Source organism: Echinops telfairi, unplaced genomic scaffold (genome assembly GCF_000313985.2).
Source record: "Echinops telfairi isolate 266 unplaced genomic scaffold, ASM31398v2 ScPeMD7_2;HRSCAF=8, whole genome shotgun sequence".
NCBI classification, from domain to species: domain Eukaryota; kingdom Metazoa; phylum Chordata; class Mammalia; order Afrosoricida; family Tenrecidae; genus Echinops; species Echinops telfairi.
The window spans coordinates 26,192,237-26,213,701 of NW_022103898.1; the positions used below are offsets into that span (position 1 = coordinate 26,192,237).

Here is a 21,465-nt window from a genome sequence, read left to right on the forward strand (position 1 = left end):
GAAAATAATAATAATTTATAATCTATCAAGAGGCCATGAGGGTGGGGGTGGGGAAGAGGAGCTGACACCAAGGGCTCAATGGAAAACAAATGTCTAGAAAATAATGATGGCAACATATGTACAAATGTGCTTGATACAATAGATGTATGGATTGTTACAAGAGCTATAAGAGCCCTTAATAAAATGTTCTTAAAAAATCAAATCATACTAAAAATAGCTGAAAAAAGTTTATCTCTCGATACTCTGTTTAGTATTAATTCCTCTAGATGTTTTATATACTATTAAATTAAATATTTGGTTATTATTTGGCTCTATAGATTTAATTAAACCCAATTACAAAGAGGTGGGATTAGTAAATTCCTAAAGTCACACAACCTATAAAGTGGTGAAGTTGGGATTTGAACCAAGTCCTGCTACTTCCAAAGATTTGCATGTTCCTACTGCACCCTGTTACTATGGAGATATTGCCTCTCTTGGATGACTCCCTACAGTAACAACACTGTTATGAACTGAAATAGCAAAATTCAGTCCAGTCCCTCACATGGCTCTTGCTAATAGGGGGTCATGATGACCAGAGTTGGAAGAAAGGCAGTGGTGGGTCCTTAGACATGAGCCAGATGGAAGAAGTTTCCACTCACAATAGAAAGTCCTATGTGAGGGGGTTTCAGAAAGTTCTGGACAAAGGGAATGAAAGGGTAGGGGAATTTTCCCATGAGCTTTTTGAAGCCCTCTTGTCTATACCAAAATGGGCATCTTCTGCCAGGGCCAGAGCTTCTGCCAGTGCAAGAACTTTTATATCTGTTGATCACAGGAGGCAAATTTTACTCCAATAATGGAGTGCTGTTCAAATTCTTGAAGGATCAAAGCAAACAGATACAAGACCCAGGCTTCTCCTCTACAGTATTGAAAAGAAACCAAACGAGTCTATACTAGCTTGCCTCTTGGGGAAAGGTGAACTCGGCGTGTTCGGACCTTTCCCTGTACCGTCCCATCAGACTCCTAAGGAGCACAGAGGATGGGAACTCACCTCACGGAACACTTACCCCACACCGCCATGAAAACAGCAAAGAAGACAGTGGCTCCGTTGTCAAAAAGGTGGGTTACCTGGAACAATATGCACCACAGTGAACATGTGAGATTCCAATGCAGGCCTTTCTCCCGGCCCGTGAACACAGCAGTCACGACCGAGTGTGTGCTACAGAGTTTCTTTAGGGATAGCAGCGCTGAACCAGAATGTAAAAGGGCACCCCTTTGCCGTGAAGGAGTTCAGATGTAAACGAGAGAACCTGTTCCTGTTATGGGAACATTGCCAAGTGGACTGTCTATCTGCAGCCCCCACGTGTGCTGTACAAAAGCCTGGGTGCAGGGACATAAGCATAGGGGATATTTAAGATCAGGATGGTTGTAATGCTGCTGCTTAAAAGTTTCCAATTTGCCAAGCACTGATGTTAACTTCTCATGAATTCACTTTGGAGTCAGACGCGCGGCCATAGTCCCACGAGGTCCCTAGGAATTCACGTGGGAAACATGGCTATTTTGTCTGTCGTTTTGAGTCAACATTTTCTGGACTGCCCTCTGCATTTCACCATTATAAAGGAGAGAGAAGAGCCATTAACAAAATCCACTTTCACCTGTATTAGAGCCTTGGGTAATCACGTTATTTACCTACTACATATCACACACAGACAGCTAGCAAAAACTTTATTGCTAGGATAATATATTCTATTGCAAAAACCACAGCATAAAGCAAAAATATCTCTTCTCGGTGCAAAACTGCCAGCCTCATTTCTGCCTCCAGTACAAATCACAACGATGCCCAAGACAAATTGAAATGATGACTGATACCTTCATAACACATAACTTATTTTGGGGGGGTATTTTAAAGTACTCTAAAAGCCTCCTTTACTGGCCCTTAGAGAATGCTACATATCAACAGATCTTTTCCTGGTGATACAGAGTGGTGCAGATGCTTCCAAAAGCTTATGCCTCCTGGGTTTTTTAACATAGGAGAGATGAGTCACACGTCAGACATCTAGCAGGGGACAAAGGTCTGAAGCCTATTATTTCATAGGCCAGAGGGAGCGGTAGGCGGCACATTGGGAGCTGAGCACTGAGCACCGGAGCTGGAAGCTCCACTGCTGCCTGGTGGGTCTGCTTTGTCTTCTAGGGTACTGACTTGGAGTCAGTAGAAATGGTTTGTGTTTTCTATCAGAGTATTGACTTGCAGCCTACACCATTAGTGCCATTTCTGGAATAGATTCTGGTTGTCATTGATCTGGCTACCTTCTCTTCTCCCTACTTCTCCAGATAACGGGGTTCTCCCCTGCGGGTCACACAACTCAAATAGAACCAACTAGTCTTTCCCCAGGAGAGAGACTTTTTTTTCTTCTCCCTGTTAGAGTTGGGGAATATGTGAATCACGGATGTTGAACTGAGTCATGCAGGTTGAATCACTAGGGGACTCTGGTTCTTACTAAGAAGGTGAGCTAGCACAGGTTGATGGCTGTCCCTGCCAAAAGTCACCGGAGAAGGAACACGGTCGATTCTGGAGCTAACAAAACACAAACACAAGTCCCTGATAAGCCTCAGAGGAGGGTTAAGGTTTCCTTGGGTTGGGATGTGTTCATACACAGGCATAGCGGTGAAGCTGGTGTGTGTGGGGGCAGTGGGAGTTGGGGGGGGGGTTGTCAGTGAGGTGGCAGTCCTCCGGCCGTGAGAGCACAGGCGGGAGAATAGCTAAGTCCTGTTCTAGACTCTTTGTCACAGAGTCTCAGGGCAATCCGAGCTCCCTGTTCTTCAGAAGTCATCTACAGCAGCCAAGCTGGGGGGGCTAGGGTTCTCAGGGTGACATCAGGGATGCTGAAAGGCCTGTTGGCTGAAGAGTCTAAAGTAGGCAGGTGTGGTAGTTACATAATCTGGGGTCCATTTGGGACTTGAAAGGATTAAGAGTGGAGGCATGGAGTCTTGAAGGCGTGGAGTCTAGACTGTCAATTGGGTCATAGCCAATGAGGCCTCTGTGTGGGCATGGCCTTCTCCTGAGAATTCTGGGAACTCCTGTATTTCCTCCTTGGAGGCAGGAGACACACTCTCTCTCTGCTCACTCCCTGAGACGCTCTATTGAAGAGATACATAGCACTACACTGATAGACCCTGTGCCCTGAGAACTGGAGGAGCCACATGGAGACCGAGGCTGCGCCGAGATGCTTCTACCATCACTGGATCCATAAGACTTTGCAACCACTGGTCTGTGATATTCCTGCATTTGGTGTCATTGCACGTCTTTCATGAGTCTGAAGAGGACTTTGTAGATTGGTATCAGACATATGGGCTAATATCGGACTTAAGGACTTGATCTGGACTGAGTTGGGATGTTTTCTCAATATTCAGTTGCTCTTGTATATAAACCTCTTTCTTATACACATATGAGTGTCTCTGGGTTTGTTTCTCTAGTCTACCCAGACTAACACAGCAGGTGCTGACTGGCTAGCTGCCTTTGGGCATTCATCCCATAGTCCTATACTTCTTAAGCCCCAAGGCTAGCATATTACTGCTCAGGAAGGATGCCGTCTCCATAAACTACTTTGTTTTAGATGCAAAGCTCTGAGCAAAGAGGCCCTTTGCTGGAGCGGCAGCATGTAGGGATGCCGGGCTACACTGACAGACTTGTAATTCTACCTCTCTGAGCCGTTTGAACTTCTGTTAGTCCCTCCCTGCCAGCAAGGCGATTCTAACTCATGGTGTCTCTATAGGACAGGGAAGAACTGCCCCTGTGGGTTTCCCAGACTGTAACTCTTTAAAAAAAATTTATTTTATATTTTATTAGTTGGGTTTTAATACATATAACATATCATTCAATCACGACAAGTAGAATTGTACACTTGCTACCACTCTATTAATGGGACTACAAGGCATAATCTGTTTTCCCATGGAGCAGCTGGTGGTTTTGAACTGCTGACCTTGTGGTTAGCAGCCCAACGTTAACCACTGTGCCATCATTTTACTAAATTTCCTATCCAGACTGAATCTTACTTCGAGAACATAGATCTAAGAGCTATATGGCCCACAGCCTCCTATTCGGAAACAAAACAGAACAACACTCAGTGCCCCACTGCTGCCAATTAAAAAACTTTGGTAGTATAGGCCCCAATCTGAGATAAAGTGTAAGCATCTGTTTTTGCAGCCCCTTGGGATCATTCCACAACCCCCTCCCCGCCGTCCCGCAGGCAGTATGGTACATTTTGGGAAACACCCATCTAGAAGTTAAACACCTTGTAGTTCAGCATGGCTGAGTATTAAAGATAAGCTTGGCCCAGCTACTTACTGCTGTGTGACCATGGCTGCACAACTTTTACCTCTCTGAGTCTCTTTCCCCATTTATAAAGTGGGAAGGCTAGCATCTACCTGGAAGTTGTGCTTTGCGGGTTTTCAATGACTGGTCTTTTGGAAGTAGTGCTGCGTGAATCCGAAGAGGAATTTATGGACTAGTATCGGACATATGGGCTAACAGCGGATTTATGAACTTGGCTGGGATGTTTTCTCAATATACGATTGCTCTTTCATGTAAAGCTCTTTCTTACACACATGAGTGTCTCTGGATTTCTCTAGTCAACCTAGCCTAACACAGCAAGTTTATACTTTCCAAGGTCATCTTCTCAATTTCTTCTTACTCACTAGTCTAATTGTACCAGTGTATTCACAGGGAGATCACCTTGTCTGTTTCGGTCCTTCCAGCAGATACTGAGAGTCCAGACCTTTCTACAATCATAGCTGACTGCAGTGGTTCCTCCCACACAAACTGGCCACCTCCACAGGCGCCTATCAAAATGTTCTCACATTTAAAATACACAAATGTACGCAATGCCAACAGAATGACTGGACAAACCGGAGCTTCAGTGATCATAGAGGTACCAATCTGCCAATCCTCTTTCTCTACTGTGAACCCGTGCAAGCTCACAGCCAGCGGATCTGTGAAAAGACCTTATCAATAGAGCAACCCGCCCAAACTCCCATACTATTTTGCATAAGTGACTTCCCCTCTAGTTAAAACAACACAAAAAGGACACACTCTAGGAATTTGATGGAAGCATCTACAATTTTCATAAAGCCATACTATGAGCAATGACAGATTAGAAATCATGGCGCTGTTTATTTGTCTCATTCAAAGCACTTCCTCATTGCCTCTCTTCTATTGCCCTCCTCAGGACATGCCATGGGGTAGAACGGATAGGTGCCACTGCCTGTATTTCAGAGATGAGGCAGCTCAGGCTCACAGGCTGAGTCTGTCCAATGTCAAGGTGGCAAGTGGCTGAGGGAGGGCTTAAATTTAGGTCTTTTTGACAATAATGACAAAGAGGAGGGAAATGGTGGCTTCTGCTACTTACTGAGGTCATACCATTAGCCAAGCATTGTGCTCAATATGGGAGTCTTGGTGGTACAGTGGTTCAAGCACTGGGCGGCTACCGAAAGGTTAACCAATGGTTCAAACCCACCAGCCTCTCGGTGGGAGAAAGGTGTGGTGAGGAGGGCATAGAATTCCTGGTGGGGTTCAATCAAGGGCAAAGTAGCCGAGAGGAAGTACTGAGAGCCGAATGAAGGTCAAACATGATAGTGGGGCAGGAGGACAGTAAAAGGAAATAGAGGAAAGAACTAGGAGGCAAAAGACATTAATAGAGGTATACATATAGGCATGTACATATATAACTATATTAATATATAATGATAGGAATATAGGCCTATGCACAGCTATATATGAAAAGAGAGAAAGTTAAATTCAATCCATCTAAAATGCTCCATATTTGAAATTACCTTGGCATAAACACAGCTGTCTGACAGCCTCATGAACGGACAGTATTTATCGCACACAGGACACATGACGATATCTATAGCTCGGCAGACTTCTTTACTGGAAAAGAGAACAGAGAAATGACTGCTATTTGATGGCAAAAGAGCCTTTCTCCCTCCTCCAAATGAACCAAACTGTTCAACTGATAAGGTTCAGTAGATTGCAGTTCTGCCCCCAGAAGCTTCAGCGCCCCATGTGCTGTTAATGTAAACAAGGGCCTACACACTTTTATAATTTGATAAGCTTACTTTTTTATGAGGCTGTTTCTTGGCTTGCCACATTAATATGTTAAACTCAAGGAAATACACAAAAGCATTGGTGGTTATGTGCCATATTACCCCTAAATCATCCCTAATGTTTCACAGGTTTGAAGTCATTTCAGATTGAACTACGGAATGTGAGCTAAGGAACAGTGCTGCCCTTACTTGTGTGTATGATGAATTAAAAGGAAGAATAGAGAATAAGTTCAAAATAACCAGGGATATTAGTTCTGGGAGAAATTGGCATCTGGTTAACAATTTCACCAGAACATAAATGATTTTTTTTGTAGGTGGTAGGCTCCATTTCTCTCTCTCTTATTTTTGTCATAATTTTTAAAAGCCACATTCATTATTTTATTGCAATAAAATCTCCACGGATACCTTAAAGCTATGTTCTGGTGAGAGTAACAAGAACCATTCTCCCCACTGAACCATTCTCAAGGCGTCAGCAAGGTGGGGAGATGTTTTTTGGCTGAGGTTTGAAAAAAACAGGATTCATAAAAAAAGGATGGTTACCCCGGTATTTTTTAGTGGTAGTTGAAAGAACTATGATGAAAGATTTAAGAGACTCATTTTGCTGGCGGATAGAAGTCATTTGTTTTGGGGATGTATCATGGATTCTTGTTAGCTGCCATTAAGTTGGCCCTTGACTTATGGGGGCTCCATATACACAAGGGCATGGCGTAAGGCCTGGACCTGCGCTATTCCCACAAACAGCTGTGGATCAGCCTGGTGGGATCCACAGGGTTTTCATAGGCTGGGCTTTAGAATCCGATCGCCAAGTCTGTCTTCCTAGTCTGTTAGACCCAAAGCTCTGCTGAAACCAGTTCTACATCAAAGCAGTACATAAGCGCCCATTGACAAATGGGCCGTGGTTGGGTGTGAGTGCTATCACTCAGGAACTGAACCCAGGTGCCCCTTCTAGAAGGTGAGAATTCCACCACTGAGCTACCACTTTGACTTCACAAGTAGCCAAAGATCACAGCACCCCTGACAATGGGAAGCTAGGGGAATGACCCACCTGGACTTTTCTACGAGAGATTGGGAGGGGAAGTCAACCTGGGGATCTAAATCCATAGTGTTGGATACCCCCAAGCCCCAAAAAGTCTTTGGTAAATGCTCAGCAAAAGTCAGGCTTACTAAAGAGCCCCCGTACCTGACTTGGCAGTGATCCAGAGTGGTGACTCCATACAAAAACACAAAGAGTCCAATGAAGGCAGCTGGGAAGAGCATGCCGGTGTACCAGCCCAGCCAGGCAAAATACAAGCCGATCTTCTCTCCAAAGTACCGCCTGTTTGAGACACAATGACCTTGCAAGTGATGGTGAAGTGTGTAAAGTGAAGCAGCTCCCTCTTCTATGACTCTACCGAAGCAATATAGTCTAGCCCTTCCATAAAAGGACACGACACACAAATTTATTCAGAACAAAGAGACTCCTCAGGAACTAAGAACCCCTGGTGAATAAGAAACCAGGGGAATTCGAGGAGTTGACGCCCACACATAGGCTCAGCTTCCTCCTTCCCAAGGGAGCGTGTACATCTCTAGGTGTGCACTCTCATCTGCGTCTCTCAAAACAGGAAACAGAGCTACTGTGAAAACCTTTATGCATCTCTTTCAATATTTTGTAGCTTTACCAGATGTTTACAATGGTAGACTCATGGAATATTAGAAGGAAAATAATTCTAGAAACTATTAAGCTCGAAGATAAGCCAATGATGGAAAGCAAATCTTCATCTTTTGTGATGTCTTGGCACAGACATTACCATCTATTTCTATAAAGATTTTTCTGTTGTCTCACACTTGAGATTAGACTGCTGCCTGGCACCCAGTGACCTGTGAAGTTTGCAAGTGTCCAGGGAGTTTCTCGGTTTTCCTTTATTCCTTAAATGTCATTGTTAATGTGATCACCTTGTGTTGGAATAAAATCCAAACTGCTTTTCACACTTTAACAGCTACATTTTACAATTTCAAAGTTCAATATTTCTTAGTGTAATTTAAGAATTATCTAATTTTTTAATTACCATGCTATATAAATATATGTTGAGCATCTGTTACCAAATACCATTTATTGCCCTCCTCCTGGGGTGATTAGGATTATTTATTTACGCCTAAAAGCATAGGATTATTTATTTACGCCATCTTCCACTGTGCGTCTATGAAATCCTCTATTCATTTATGCAGTCAGCAAATAACAAGCATCTATTCTGTGCCCAGTACTGTGCTAAGTGCTGAGAACACAATGGTGAGCAAAATGAGCTTAGCTCCTGCTCTCGTGGGGCTCTCTGGCTGGAAGGGAAGATGCACGTTAATCAATTACACTCAAGTTTATAATTACAAACTTGAGAAAAGAGTGACAGAAGTAGAATGATTCTACAAAAATATGTTAACAAGAGCATCTGATCACTCTAGTCAGGGAGACTTTGCTGAGGAAGTGACCACGGGGCTGATGAGCAGGAATCCGCCAGGTGGGGATGGAGACAGGAGAGTGTTCTGGCAGGAGGAACATTATATACGAAGACCCCAGACCACGTGTTCGGAAGGATCGGGCGAAATAAGGACCATGCAGCTGGAACATGGAGAATAAGAGGTGGCTGGAGAAATGGAGGGTGGACCTTATAGGCAAAGCAGTCACTGCGGACTCCAATGCATGACCCCATGAGTGTCAGAGTAGAACCACTGCTCTCTAGGGCAGCGGTTCTCAACCTGTGGGTCCCAGCCCCTTTGGGGTCAAACGACCCTTTCAAAGGGGTTGCCCGATTCATAACAGTAGCAAAATTATAGTTAAGTAGTAGCAACGAAAATAATTTTATGGTTGGGGGGGCGGTGGTCACCACAACATGAGGAACTGTATGAAAGGGTCGCAGCATGAGGAAGGTTGAGAACCACTGTCCTAGGGTCTTCAGTGGGTTGGCGTTCAGAAGCAGATCACCAGGCCTATCTTTGGCGGCATGTCTGGGTGGACTCAACCCATCCAACTTCATCAGCAGCAGCTGAATCTGCATCACCCAAGGACTCCATGATTCCTGTAGGCCAGGCGGAATGCGTTGTTCTGTGTGAAAACCATCAACGGTTTTAACCAGTTGAGGGCATGATCAGGTTCATATTCTGAAAAGATCACTGTGAGAGTCAGTTGAAGAATAGATGGGAAGCGGGACTAGTGGGGGAAAAGAGAAATCGAGTACAGAGGACTCTTGCCATAGTTCGGGCTACAGATAAAGGCAGGGATGTAGGAGACGCCAAAATGTGGTCCGATTTGAGAACAAGGAACAAAGAGAACAAGAACCGTTTAAGCCATGACTCCCATAGTGCTCTATAACTGTCTTCTAGTCAAGGCTTGGTTGGCCTTTCCATTCTTCTTCCTGTTGGCCAACACAGGGATTCTTCCAGGGCTCAGATCTGCAAAGCCTCCCTTCCACAGAGACGCCGGCCGACACCCATCCTTTTCCTTTGTGTGAACCATTGTAAAATGGTTGGGCTCTGTCACACACCGTCCTCATTGCAGATGGTCCTGTGTTGCTTTCTAGCTGTCCGAAGTAATGAAGCTTGTTGTCCTGAAAAGAAACGCTGAGTTCCCTGAAGCCAGAGACCATGGCTTCTATTTGTCTTTGCCAACAGTATTTAGCACAGCACTAGAAACACAGTAGGTGCTTAATTAAGACTCATTGACCAACCGCATCTTAATCAAAATACTCTCATTGATGGGCGATGTTTTGCCTGCAGCAATTTTCTGGAATGTTTAATCAAGACACTACTATAATATGCGACTGAGTCTGGGAAGAGAATTTGTTTTTATTTTTAGCCCCTCCACGGCTTTATCATGCATTGTGACCAGTCCTAGGCAAATGATCTCATCTCAGAAAATATTCTCCACTCACCCAGATCCTACAGGTCATTTGTCGCCAACGCACAGAAGAGGGCACAATCCATCACTGCCCTTGGATTCGCAGGAGTGAACACTAGCTAACCAGGGAACGGGTTTTGGAAGGATGAATGCCTCTCCAGGGAGATGAAATGGAAAATGAGATGTCTTATCATCAACCTCCCACCCCCCACCCCACGTTCAAATTTTTTAGGGTCCCAGTAAAAGGGAAACAAGTAAAACTGGTCTGGGAAATGAGACATGATTTCTCCTTAACAAGGAACCCGTGAAGTGTGGACCATTATTACTCCATCTTAACAAACAGCCTCTCCATGAATAAGATGTCAGAGAATAGTTTGGCTCTGGCAAAGAGTTGGGCAGATAGAGAAAGTTTCAAGACATACACTTTCACTGCAAAATTAGCATAGGTTAAAAGTTGATAGGTTTTTTATGACCTGGAGATTAAAACAGCCTTTTAATTTTTCATTTAAACTGTGTATATTAAATGGCTAAGCTTTTAAAATAAATAATTTGTAATAAAAACAACTCCAAAATTCATCAAAATCACAGCACCTTAGCTTTCTGACTTGCATAGTGTTAGTGCATTTTATCTTATTTCTCACATCTCTAAGCTGTGGAAACTTTTTCTAAGACCTGTTCCTGGTGCAGTCCTACAGGCTACTTGATGGGTCTCATACCCAAAGGGGCTTCAGAGAGTTTGTGGAAAAATGGAATGAAAAGAGAATGGGATTTCTCTGGGCTTTTGAAACCCCTTCAGAGCTCCCTTGTGGACTCTTCTTCAAGTTCTGCTGAAGAAAATGCCATCATCAGAGGGAGAACTGGTCTACCAAGTGGCCCACAGCTCCCTAGCGAGTTGCCCTCTTGGGAAGAAGCCAGGCTTGAGCAAGAGCTGTGTACCTCCGACCTTTTTCTCCACACAGGCTCATCTCTGCTGGCAGTTGGCCCTACTCACTCTGTACTAGTTGTGTCTTTGCAGCCAGTTAAAAACTCACCTTACAAGGTCCAAAGGCTGGTACTTATACCACACCCCCCAGGAGGCCCAGCACTCGTAGAGCAGGTGCCGGTGGTTTTCCGCTCCATGGGTCCGAATGGAGTTTTTACTTCTGTAACTTCCCTGGGATAGAAAACACCACTGCTGGTGAGGGAACAGGCACCAGGGCTTTGCGGAATAGTTGACAGCAAGACTAAACCCTTATGGCAGAGGGAGAAAGGGCGGTGAGAGGATGGGTCCAAACGGTCAAAAGTCTATGCAGTTTGATTAGTTCTGGACGTTGTCTTCCTGATGTGTCTGTGGGCATGCTTGCTAGGCTCAAACAGGCTGGCACTGAGTTCCACTCTAGTTCTCTACTTTTTAACTATGAGAACCCAGACAAGCCCCCACACCTCCCTGAACCTCAACGACCTCTTCCATCAGGGAACTAGTTCTATCTGTCTCGCTTGGTTTGTTCTGTGCTTTGAATGAAATGTCAAGTCCAGAGCTTGTGCCCAAGACTCAGTCTTTCCTTTCCCGGCCTCTGCAGGAGAAGTAGTTGTTGAGCCCCAGTGGCTCCTGGCCCAACTAGAAGCACACCCAGAAGTCACCTCTTGGAATTCTAACAGTTTACAGCCACTCAATCTCCTCATGGACCAAATGGGGAGACCAAGGGCCAGAGAGGCGGGGGTTCATTGGAGGTCGGTCAGTGGCACCTGTAGTTTCTCAAACAGAAAAGGAGCTTTCTGAAGGGGCATAACATAGTCACATTCTCTTCTCCCAGAACACAAGGCTTTTCATGGGATTTTGAAAGAGAGCCGTGCACAAGGCCCTGTGTTGCGCTGTGACCGTTATAGCTATGTTTCCTCAGACATCTTTGTACCCATACACCCACAACTTAGCCCAATGCTGCCCTATCACCCATGGCTCCAACCCTGCTCTTTCTGGACCCAGCTAGGGCTGGGGAGCAGGGAAGATGCAGTTATCCCTGAAACTCTTCCCTGGGCAGTGCCAGCATGATGTTGCTGGGTGCTCCCAAGTTGATTCATATTCATAGCGACCCTCGAGGGCAGAGTAGACCTGCCCCGTCTATGTGCCTATGCTGGCCTCTTCCTGTGAGCGATGGCCATGCTTTGTCCCCTGAGCAGCTGGTGGGTTTGACTGTTGGTTAGCAGCTGAGCACCTTACCATTGCCCCCCAGGACTCCCCAATCATGGCTTTGGGGACTTCCTCTCACAGGGTTTCCTTCAGTTGATCTACAAGGAAGGTGCTCTTCAAAACGCATCCACTGTAAATGGGCTCTCAGACCACAGCTTCTAGCTTCCTTAATAAACAAGACTCCCTGCCCTGCCCCCACCTTTGGTCTCACCTTTTATATCCTCCTTCTGTTTTAAAATCAAGAGAAGAAACATAGTAATCCAACCAAAACATTTTTTGTTTTTTATTTTGGAGGAACTTGCCTTCTACAGATGGATTTCTCAAATAGCAATTGGTAGACTATCAAGGTTTTTATCTCCACCCCCAGCCCCCACCCCACAAGCTCTGGACTGCTAACCACAGGTCAATTCTTTAACCCACCAGAGGCTCTGCAGGGGAAAGAGAAGACTGCTCCCCGAAAGATCCCCAATCTCAGAAAGCCTTTTTAGGGGGTCGCTATGAGTTGGAATAGACTTGATGACTGGGGGCTTGTTTTTTAAGAGAAGACTGCGCTGAAGATCAATCTAACAGTAGTTTCAATCGGGCTAGTGAGTGTGAGAAGGACCTTGGTGCTGCAGTGGGTTATGCATTGGGCTGCTAACCACAAGGTCAGCAGTTTGAAACCACCAGCCTCTGTGCAGGAGAAGGATTGAGGCTTTCTACTCCTGTAAGGTGTTACAGAAACCCCCAAGAGAGGTTCTGTTTCCTCTGAGAGGGTTGTGATGAGTCCGACTCTACCGGAGGACAGTGAGTTTGGCATTGAATCTGCTGATTTGTATCAGATGGTATGTTGAATGCATTTTGAGTTGTGGTGCTGCAGAAGAACACTGAAAGTGGCATGGACCCCTGAAAGGACAAACAAATCTGTCCTGGAAGAAATATAGCCAGAGTGCTCCTTAGAGACACGGATGGCAAGACTTTGTCTTACATGCGTCGGACATATTGTCAGGAGAGGCCAGTCCCTGGAGGACAGCATGCTTGGTAAAGGGGAGGGGCAGTCAAAAGAGGAAGGCCCTCCAGGAGATGGACGGACGCAGTGGCTGCACTTAGGGACTCAGGGGTAGGAACCCCTGTGAGGATGGAGCAGGACGAGGCAGTGTTGCCGTCTGTTGTGCACAGGGTCGCTACGAGCTTAAATGGACTGGATGGCATCTAACAACAACAACAATGTCAGATAACTGGAGTCATGACATTGATCTTCATATGCTAGATGCCACAGCGTGGGAGGCCTATAGAATCGGGTTTATATCATGAGGTTTACAGTGATCTCTCACCAATAATGAGAATCACATCCCTGACAAATGTGTAAACAAACTCTAGCTTTTACAATCCAAGATCCAATCTCCAAATAGACACAATCATATCCACAACTACATTGATGAGCGTATTTATATGTGGTGACTATCATGCAGTAAATAAGGAGAATACTTATACATCTTGGATGAGCAGTAATGAGTAAAATACTATTAATTTCCATTTCTCGTCCTCTGGCTGCCATCAACTTTACAACATGATTTTCTTCCACTGTTTCAAGGCAAAGCTATGCATTTCTTTGCTGCCTGGGCTATACACTTCAAGAACGGTTTCCCCTGAGTCTGATGCCTCATGCAAATGTCTAATGCCTCTTTAATTTTATGACTTACAGTCCTGTGAATTCGTGCTAAGTGGCTTTTTGTTCAAGCACTCTTTTTCAATGACATGCCACGAGACAGAAATAAAATCTGTGCTGGGAGAGACTTCCCAGTGGCAGGCGGCCTTTCACTAAACACCTAGTGAACAGAGTAAGTTCTTATGAACAAATGTCATATCAACATGCTCACTGGCTTTATCCCTCAAAGCTGAGTTCAGTAATAAGAAGTTGGAACTAAGAGAAGATGATAAGAGATGACAATACCTCATGCAGGGGAAATGCAGCTTCATAGGAGCCATTGGTAAGCAAACGATTCAGACCTAAATAAACGAAAGGGTCTAGTTAAAATCAGCACACGTTTGAATCCCCACAATGCTCAAAACCAATGTGAGGATGGTCCTTTTAATTTTAGAAAAAACAAAAACACAACACTCCAGCCTTCCCAAAGTGATTCAATCCATTTGAGGACACCAAGAGTTTAGGAAGGAAAAAACTAAACTAAACAAAAAACTTTGTGATCTGATGGGAGAGTGAGCTCAAGGTCTCAAGATTCAGGTTTTCAAAGATAAATAAACTACGAAGCACACTTAGTACAGGCATAGGCACAACAGAGAAGGGAATGAACTGAGAGAGTGGTCTAATCGATCATACATTAAAGCGATTTACTGCCAGGAGTTCTTCTGTTTTTGTTAAGAAGCTTCAACATGGACTTAATTAACTCCTCTGCTTCGGACCAGTGATATGACTTTGAACAAGTGCTCTTGTTTTCAGACCTCAAATTTCTTGTCTATAAAATGGGGTATTGGGTTGGACAGGGAGCCCTGGTATTAGAGTGGGTCACGTGTTGGGCTGAACCAAAAGCTCAGCAGTTCAAAACCACCACCACCACTCAGTGGGAGAAAATGAGGCTTTCTAGTTCTGCAGTGATTTACAGTCTTGGAAACCCACAGGGACAGCTCTGCTCTGTTCTATGGTGCCCCTGAGTTGAATCGCCTTGACAGCTGTGAGTGAAAGGATTGAATACACTGCTCTTTGTAAAAGATCTTCACGGAAGTCACACCAAGACCAAACTAGTTGCTGTGGAGCTGATTCTTATTCATGGTTCCCCCCAGGGGTGAAAGTAGGGCTGTGTACCACAGAGTCTGTGATCGTTGATTTATACTTTTTGAAGTAGACTGCAATTTAGTTATGACTCTTCTAGCCATAGTTTTCCTATTCTTACCAAATGAACATTTCCAGACTGGTATGAGGAGGAGATGGTGGGTAAAATACTAATAGGATTTAGTTGTAGTTGTTGACAGGGTTAATTATGAGTACCACCCTGCTGGGTATAAAATGAGCCATCTCAGGTGCAGGCTGTGGAAGGAGGGCAGATCTCTCTACCAGCAGGAAAGAAATGCCAGGAGTGGAGGGTGCCCTTTGGACCCGGAGAATCCTGTCCATTAAGCCTTCTGGATCCAGGAGACAGCTTTGACGCCCAGCGGAGCCACAGCAGCAGAACCAGGAGCCCGAGTGTGTGATCAAGCAGTGGACTCCCCACCTCATGGACCAAGGGAAGCTGAGTGTCTTTGGGCAGGAGGAGGCTGCTGGTGGCATGGGGAACCTCCCCCAAGCACTTAACTGGGAAAGCTAGGTTTGTTGACCCACCAATAGAGAGCGGCACATTTGAAGGCTGAGGCTTGTTGGGCATTTATTGACAGCCATAAAAGAGCTCTGTAATATTGCTTGAGCAGGGCAGAGGCTGTGTGGCTCCGATGCCATATGGCCTGCCTGTGAGCATAGCTGAGAAGAGACTGTCCCGCCTGCGCATTTAAATGCTGTTAACTTTATCAATAAACTCCACAATCATGAGTGTTGTCTGTGAGTTGGGTGTGACCATTGCAATGAATTATCCAACCCAGCTGAGAAGCCGAGTGCCCTGGGAGGGATGACTGGAGAGCGGAGACACGTCTGATCTCAGCCCCATCAGCATTGGCCTTGGCCAGCTGATGCTTATGATGGGGCTTTTCCTTCCCCTTGTGAAGCTGAGGTGGTCGGATGCCATCCCTACATCATTCTTCTCTACATAGATCACCAGGCCTTTCTTCCTCGGTGCCTCTGCATAGACCCAAACCAGCAACGTTTCAGCTAGCAACCCACACTGTGTTAATTGTTTGCACCATTCAGGAACTTCTTTATTGAGATGCAACTGACATGTAATAAACTTCACATATTTAAAACAAAACATTTTAAAGGCTTGATGTAGTTATATACCCATGAAACCATCCAAACCAAACAAATCCCCAAATTCACTGCCTTGAGTCCATTTATAAAGACCCTATAGGACAGGGTAGAACTGACCCTGTGAGTTGCCGAAATTGTACCTCTTTATTGGAGTAGAAAGCCCATCTTTCTCCAGTACAGCCGCTGGTGGTTTTGAACTGCTGACCTTGCAGATTGCAGCTCAACGTGTAACCATTACTCCATCACTATTCCATGAGCACCACTAAAATAGTGAATTTATCCATCATCCTCCAAATTGGATGATGCCTTTGGACTGTCTTTACCCTTCATAACACCTCCAAAGAAAATACTGATCAAGACCAACTAGTTCAAATTTTCTACCATTTTATACCGTAGGTGCTCTTTTGTCTCATTTCTTTCATGTAGCACAATTGCTTTGAGCCCTTCATGTTGTTGTGCATATTAGACCCTTCCTTTTTACTCTGAGTAGTATTCCGTCAGTTGGCTATACCACAATCTGGACATATCTTCTTCCTCTAATGATAAGCATTTGGAGTGCTTCCAGTGTTTGGCTGGTACAAAATAAAACTGCTAGGAACCCAAGTCAGTCCTCCTTATGACTACTGGTAACAAAGAGTCTTTGTATGGGCTATACTTTCCTTTCTTCGGGGTAATACCTGCAAGTGGAATGGCTGGCTGGGTTATATGGCAGATACATGGTTAATTTTTTTAAAGATCATTTCATCAATCATATTTGATATGGTTTCTTTTTAAAAAGACACTGCTAACCTGTTCTCTGAAGCAGTGGTACAATTTTATATTCTAACCAGCAATGTAGGCCTGCTCCAGTCCTTCCACATCCTTACTAACACTTGCTGTGGTTCGCATTTTAAATTTTAGCCATTCAAATAGGCATGAAGTTGTATCTCACTGTGGCTTTAAATTTACTTTTCTGTAATGGAACGAATGACACTGAAAATTTCCAGATACTTATTTGCCATCTTTATATATTTTCTGTTGAGATGTCTATTCAAGATTTATGCCCATGAAAATTATTTTAAAGTACTGATGATTCAGTGTCCTTTATATATTCTAGGAACCCTGGTGACGTAGTACTTATGCAGTGGGCTGCTCACCATTGGGTCACAGTTTGAAACCACCAGAAAGACGGGGGCTTTCTATGCCGAGTGCAGTTCTCCCTGTCATACAGGGTCACTGTGACTCTGCATTGACTCGATGGCAGTGAGTTATAAAAAAAATTAATATATTCTAGATATAAGCCCTTTATTATACACATGCTTTGACAATATTTTCTTTCAGTCTGTGACTTCTCTCGTCTATTCTCTTAATCCTATCTTCAAAGAAAAGACGTGAGGTTTGATGACGTCTGGTTCATCCACTTTCAGTTTCTGATTTACTTTTGGTGCTGCAGGTGAGCAGTTTTGCCTAACTCAAGGTCATGAAGATTTCCTCCTGTGTTTTCTTCTGAAAGACGTGATGTTTTAACTTTACATTTCAACACCTGATCCATTTTTGAGTAAATTCTTATAGATGGATTGAAATTCATTTCTTTGTACAGACTGATATTGACTTGTCCCCACCTCTTTGTCTGCTGCATTGCCCTTGTGAAAAAGAACCTGTCCATGTACTTGCAGGTCTTCTCTTAGATTCTCTATCCTTTAGATATCTTTACATTAACACCACCCACATTGTCTTGATTCTCTTAGATCTATAATAATAGCTCTTGAAATCAGATCTGTTTTGTTGACATATCTTTGTTGTTCCACTTTGCTCTTTTTAAAAGTTGTTTTGACCACTTCAGGTCCTTTAATTTTCCTATAAATTTTGAATTAGCTTATCAATTTCCATAAACAAACCAAACCCTGCTGATACTTTGATTGGGACTACATTGAAACCATGAATCAATCTGGAGAGAACCGACATTTAAAAAACATCAATCCAGCCTTCTGAGCCGCGGACAGGGTGTAGCTCTCCGTTTATTTCAGTCTTCCTCAGTTTCTCTCGCCTGTGTTTTATAGTTTGTTACCTCCGTCTTGGCCAGAAGTGGAAACCTGATCTGTTGATTTCTAAAGTTCTTTCAAGTCACGAAGTTGGCTACTTCCTAAAGTTCAGCTCAGTGGGGGTGATGACAACAGCATCTTTAATGTTCTTCAGATGCTCGTATGATGAAGCTATCTACACTGTAGATCCAGATCCTAACACGAACTGAAATATAGTGGTGGTCCTATAGCTTTATTTTCAACCACCGCTTCGATATATGTGTACAGCAACACACTAAGAAGATGCTTTATGGTGCTAGACACTAAGACCAACTGTCTAAGGAAAACAGTTACATATTATTAGCTTTAGGACCCTGTATTTTGCCTGGCACAGAAGAGGCCCTCAATAATTAATATGTACTGAGTGAGTGATGATGTAGAAAACTTTTGACTTTGGGTCATCTCTATTGAGAATTTCACATACGTCACCAATGACTTTGAAACATCTCAAGTACTAGAAACCATAAGATTCACAGGAGCCTAATGAAATAGTCCCAGGACAACTTCTGTAAGTCGAATTTAGCCTGGTTCTGCAAACTGAAAACGTAGCTAGGCATCGAAGCTTATCACTTTGTTCACTTCCTTCATGGATCCATTTTGAAAAAAAATCAATCCCAGTGGTTTTTATATGTAGTGGTTGCGAGTGGGGCTGCTAACCCAAAGGTCAGCAGTTCCAAACCACCAGCCGCACCAGGAGAAAGACAGGGCTTTCTACTCCTTTAAAGCAGGCGTCCTCAAACTACGGCCTGCGGGTCACATGTGGCCCACCTAGGACATTTATCTGACCCGCCGGGTGTTAATGCCCTGTTGGTTTTTTTACTTCAAAGTAAGATATGTGCAGTGTGCATCGGAATTTGTTCATAGTTTTTTTTTAAAACTATAGTCTGGCCCTCCAATGGATCTGAGGGACAGTGAACTGGCCCCCTGTTTAAAAAGTTTGAGGACCCCTGCTTTAAAGAGTTAAAGTCTCTGAAACTCAGAGGGGGCAGGTCTACCCTGTCCTATAGGTTCTTGCTAAGAGTCAGCATCGACTGATGGCAGTGAGCTATTGTTAAATAACTCTTTCTTGCATTGTGAGCCCATTTTGTAAGTAGGTTTCTCCAAATTTAATTTTCACAATGATAAAACATTCAGACTAAGGCTGAGAACCTTGTACAGTGGCAGTTTATACTTCATTGAAAGATCCTTATGAGTAATGTGTACAAATCAGTATTTTCATATCATCTGTAAACAATGTTGGTTCATTCAAGAATCCATGTTCAGAAAGCGTTTCAGGCAGAAAATAACACTGGATCAACATGAATTCTATCAAGAAATCAAATTCCCTACTACTGTAATATGTTTCTCCTTTATATGAAACCAAATTTGATAATGAAACATGAGGTCAATGGAAATCTGTTGTAGGTTACTCCATATTTTTTTCCCATAATGTCCAATCTTGAGTTAATAATTTTCCCTGTGATTGAGTTTTCTAATTGGCTACTTTCCCAGTTCATCATTTTGTATTTTCAAAATATTGGGATTTTTGAATAGACTCACTCTTTATCCAATGTGAGAGTCTTTCAGAAAGACCCTTTCTCAGAACATTCAAACAACCACTCTGCACCCCTTTGTCTCCATCTTGACTGGTTGTGAAAACAACACACCTTTTAGGAGACAAAAATCTGGCAGAATAATATTTGCATGGTCTTGGTGTACAGTTTTTGATTTTGTAAGGTTGTAGGGAACATCTGATTGAGTTGAAAGGATCTTCAATCCTGTTTCAAATACAGAATTCCTACTATATGTCAGGCACTATGCTAGGCAATGATGATAAAATGATGCATAAATCAGACAGTCCTCTTAGGATTAAGGCACTTCGTATCTTGACTGGAAGTTTTCAGAGGCAGGTTTTTCACACACGTGTTGAAATGAATTACAACTCAACACTCACTGCCATCGACTCGATTCTGACTCATAGTGACCTGATAAGACAGGGTAGAAAACCCTGCAGATTCCCACGGCTGCCAATCTCTATGAGAGGAGATAGTTTCATCTCTCTCCCACAGAATGGCAAGTGGGCTTGAACTGCTGGCCTTTCAGTTAGTAACCCATTATGAGTAACCCATTATGAGTAACCCATTATGAGTAACCTATTATGCTACCTGGGCACCTTAATCAATTATCAGGTGTGCTACAAAAGGTAAAATTAATATTATTGAAAACTGTTTTTGGAGTAATTTCATTCTATGAAATAATCCCAAATAGTAACTGCCCTAATAATCTTCCTTGCACTCATTGTCTTTTTAGTTTGTCCACAGTTAGCTGTGAACTAAAAGCAAAATGAAAAATATGAAAAAAAAAAAGAAAGAAAAAAAAAGAAAAAAACACACAAAAAAACAGAAAAAAAAAAAAAAAAAAAAAAAAAAAAAAAAAAAACAAAAAAAAAACAAAAAAAAAAGAAAGATAAAAAGAAAAATATGTGTAGGAGATTCGAATTTTGTCAAAAAGTCCTGTGGATGAATGAATACCGACAAAAAGTAGTTAAAGTTATACTGAAATTATGTAGAACACCAAAATATGAACCGTGTAGAACTGTACATTTACAAACAAGTACACCAGCTTGGTGGATTTGGTGAGAGTTCTAACCCACGGAGACCTTTTAGACTCCTGTCTCTAACAGCTAACAAAATAAATCTATTCCCTCTGGTCTACACCCGCCTGCTAGATGAGCAGGCCCTTTTGGCCATAGGCCAGTTATCAATTATTGTCCTTCAGTTCCCAAAGCATCTTCATTGCCTGTTCTGCACTTATGAGACCAACAACCAACTCATCGCCATCAAGTTGTTTCTGACCCACAGTGACCCTATCGGGCAGAGTGGAACTGCCCCTGTGGGTTTCCAAGACTGTAAATCTTTATGGGAGTAGAAAGCCGCACCTTTCCCCCATAACATGGTGGGTAGTTTCGAACTGCTGATCTTTAGATTAGCTGCCCGACAGGTGACACTATAACCCTGTAACTACTTTTCCTGGACTGCCAGCACAATGCTAAATGTTGCCAGTAGAGGGCACTACAGAGACACTGGAGGAGGGAGAGGTTCCGCTTTCTGGTGGCAGTGTGCTTGTGACTTTTGGCAGGTTTTTGCAGTGCAAGGCTTCAATCAGAAACCCAAGCTCACTGCCATCCAGTTAGTTTCGACTTACAGTGGCCCTACAGACGAGGGTGGAATAGTCCTGCTGTGAGTTTCTGAGACTGCTGAGACTGCAACTCCTTATGGGAGTAGAAGACCTCATCTTTCTCCCTTGGAGAGGCTAGTGATTTCAAACTGCTAACCTCGCCGTTAGGAGCTCAATTCGTAACCCATTGCGCAGTGAGGGCTACAGTGCCCAGTTTTTGCAGTACACAGTGGCCAGCAACACATGG

General features: G+C 43.6%; 1 protein-coding gene across 5 annotated transcripts in view; it reads right to left on the reverse strand.

Annotated features, from left to right (window-relative positions):
- The window catches only part of ANO4 (anoctamin 4), a 390,715-nt gene that overhangs the window by 84,761 nt on the left and 284,489 nt on the right, over nucleotides 1-21,465 (reverse strand). For all 5 annotated transcript variants that reach the window (XM_045292178.1, XM_045292181.1, XM_045292174.1 and 2 more), the window contains 5 exons: nucleotides 14,044-14,099; nucleotides 10,975-11,096; nucleotides 7,259-7,393; nucleotides 5,806-5,902; nucleotides 1,044-1,104 (listed from right to left, as the gene is read on the reverse strand). In XM_045292178.1, the coding sequence (XP_045148113.1) occupies nucleotides 1,044-1,104; nucleotides 5,806-5,902; nucleotides 7,259-7,393; nucleotides 10,975-11,096; nucleotides 14,044-14,099 (471 nt within the window). The remainder of the gene's footprint in view (nucleotides 1-1,043; nucleotides 1,105-5,805; nucleotides 5,903-7,258; nucleotides 7,394-10,974; nucleotides 11,097-14,043; nucleotides 14,100-21,465) is intronic.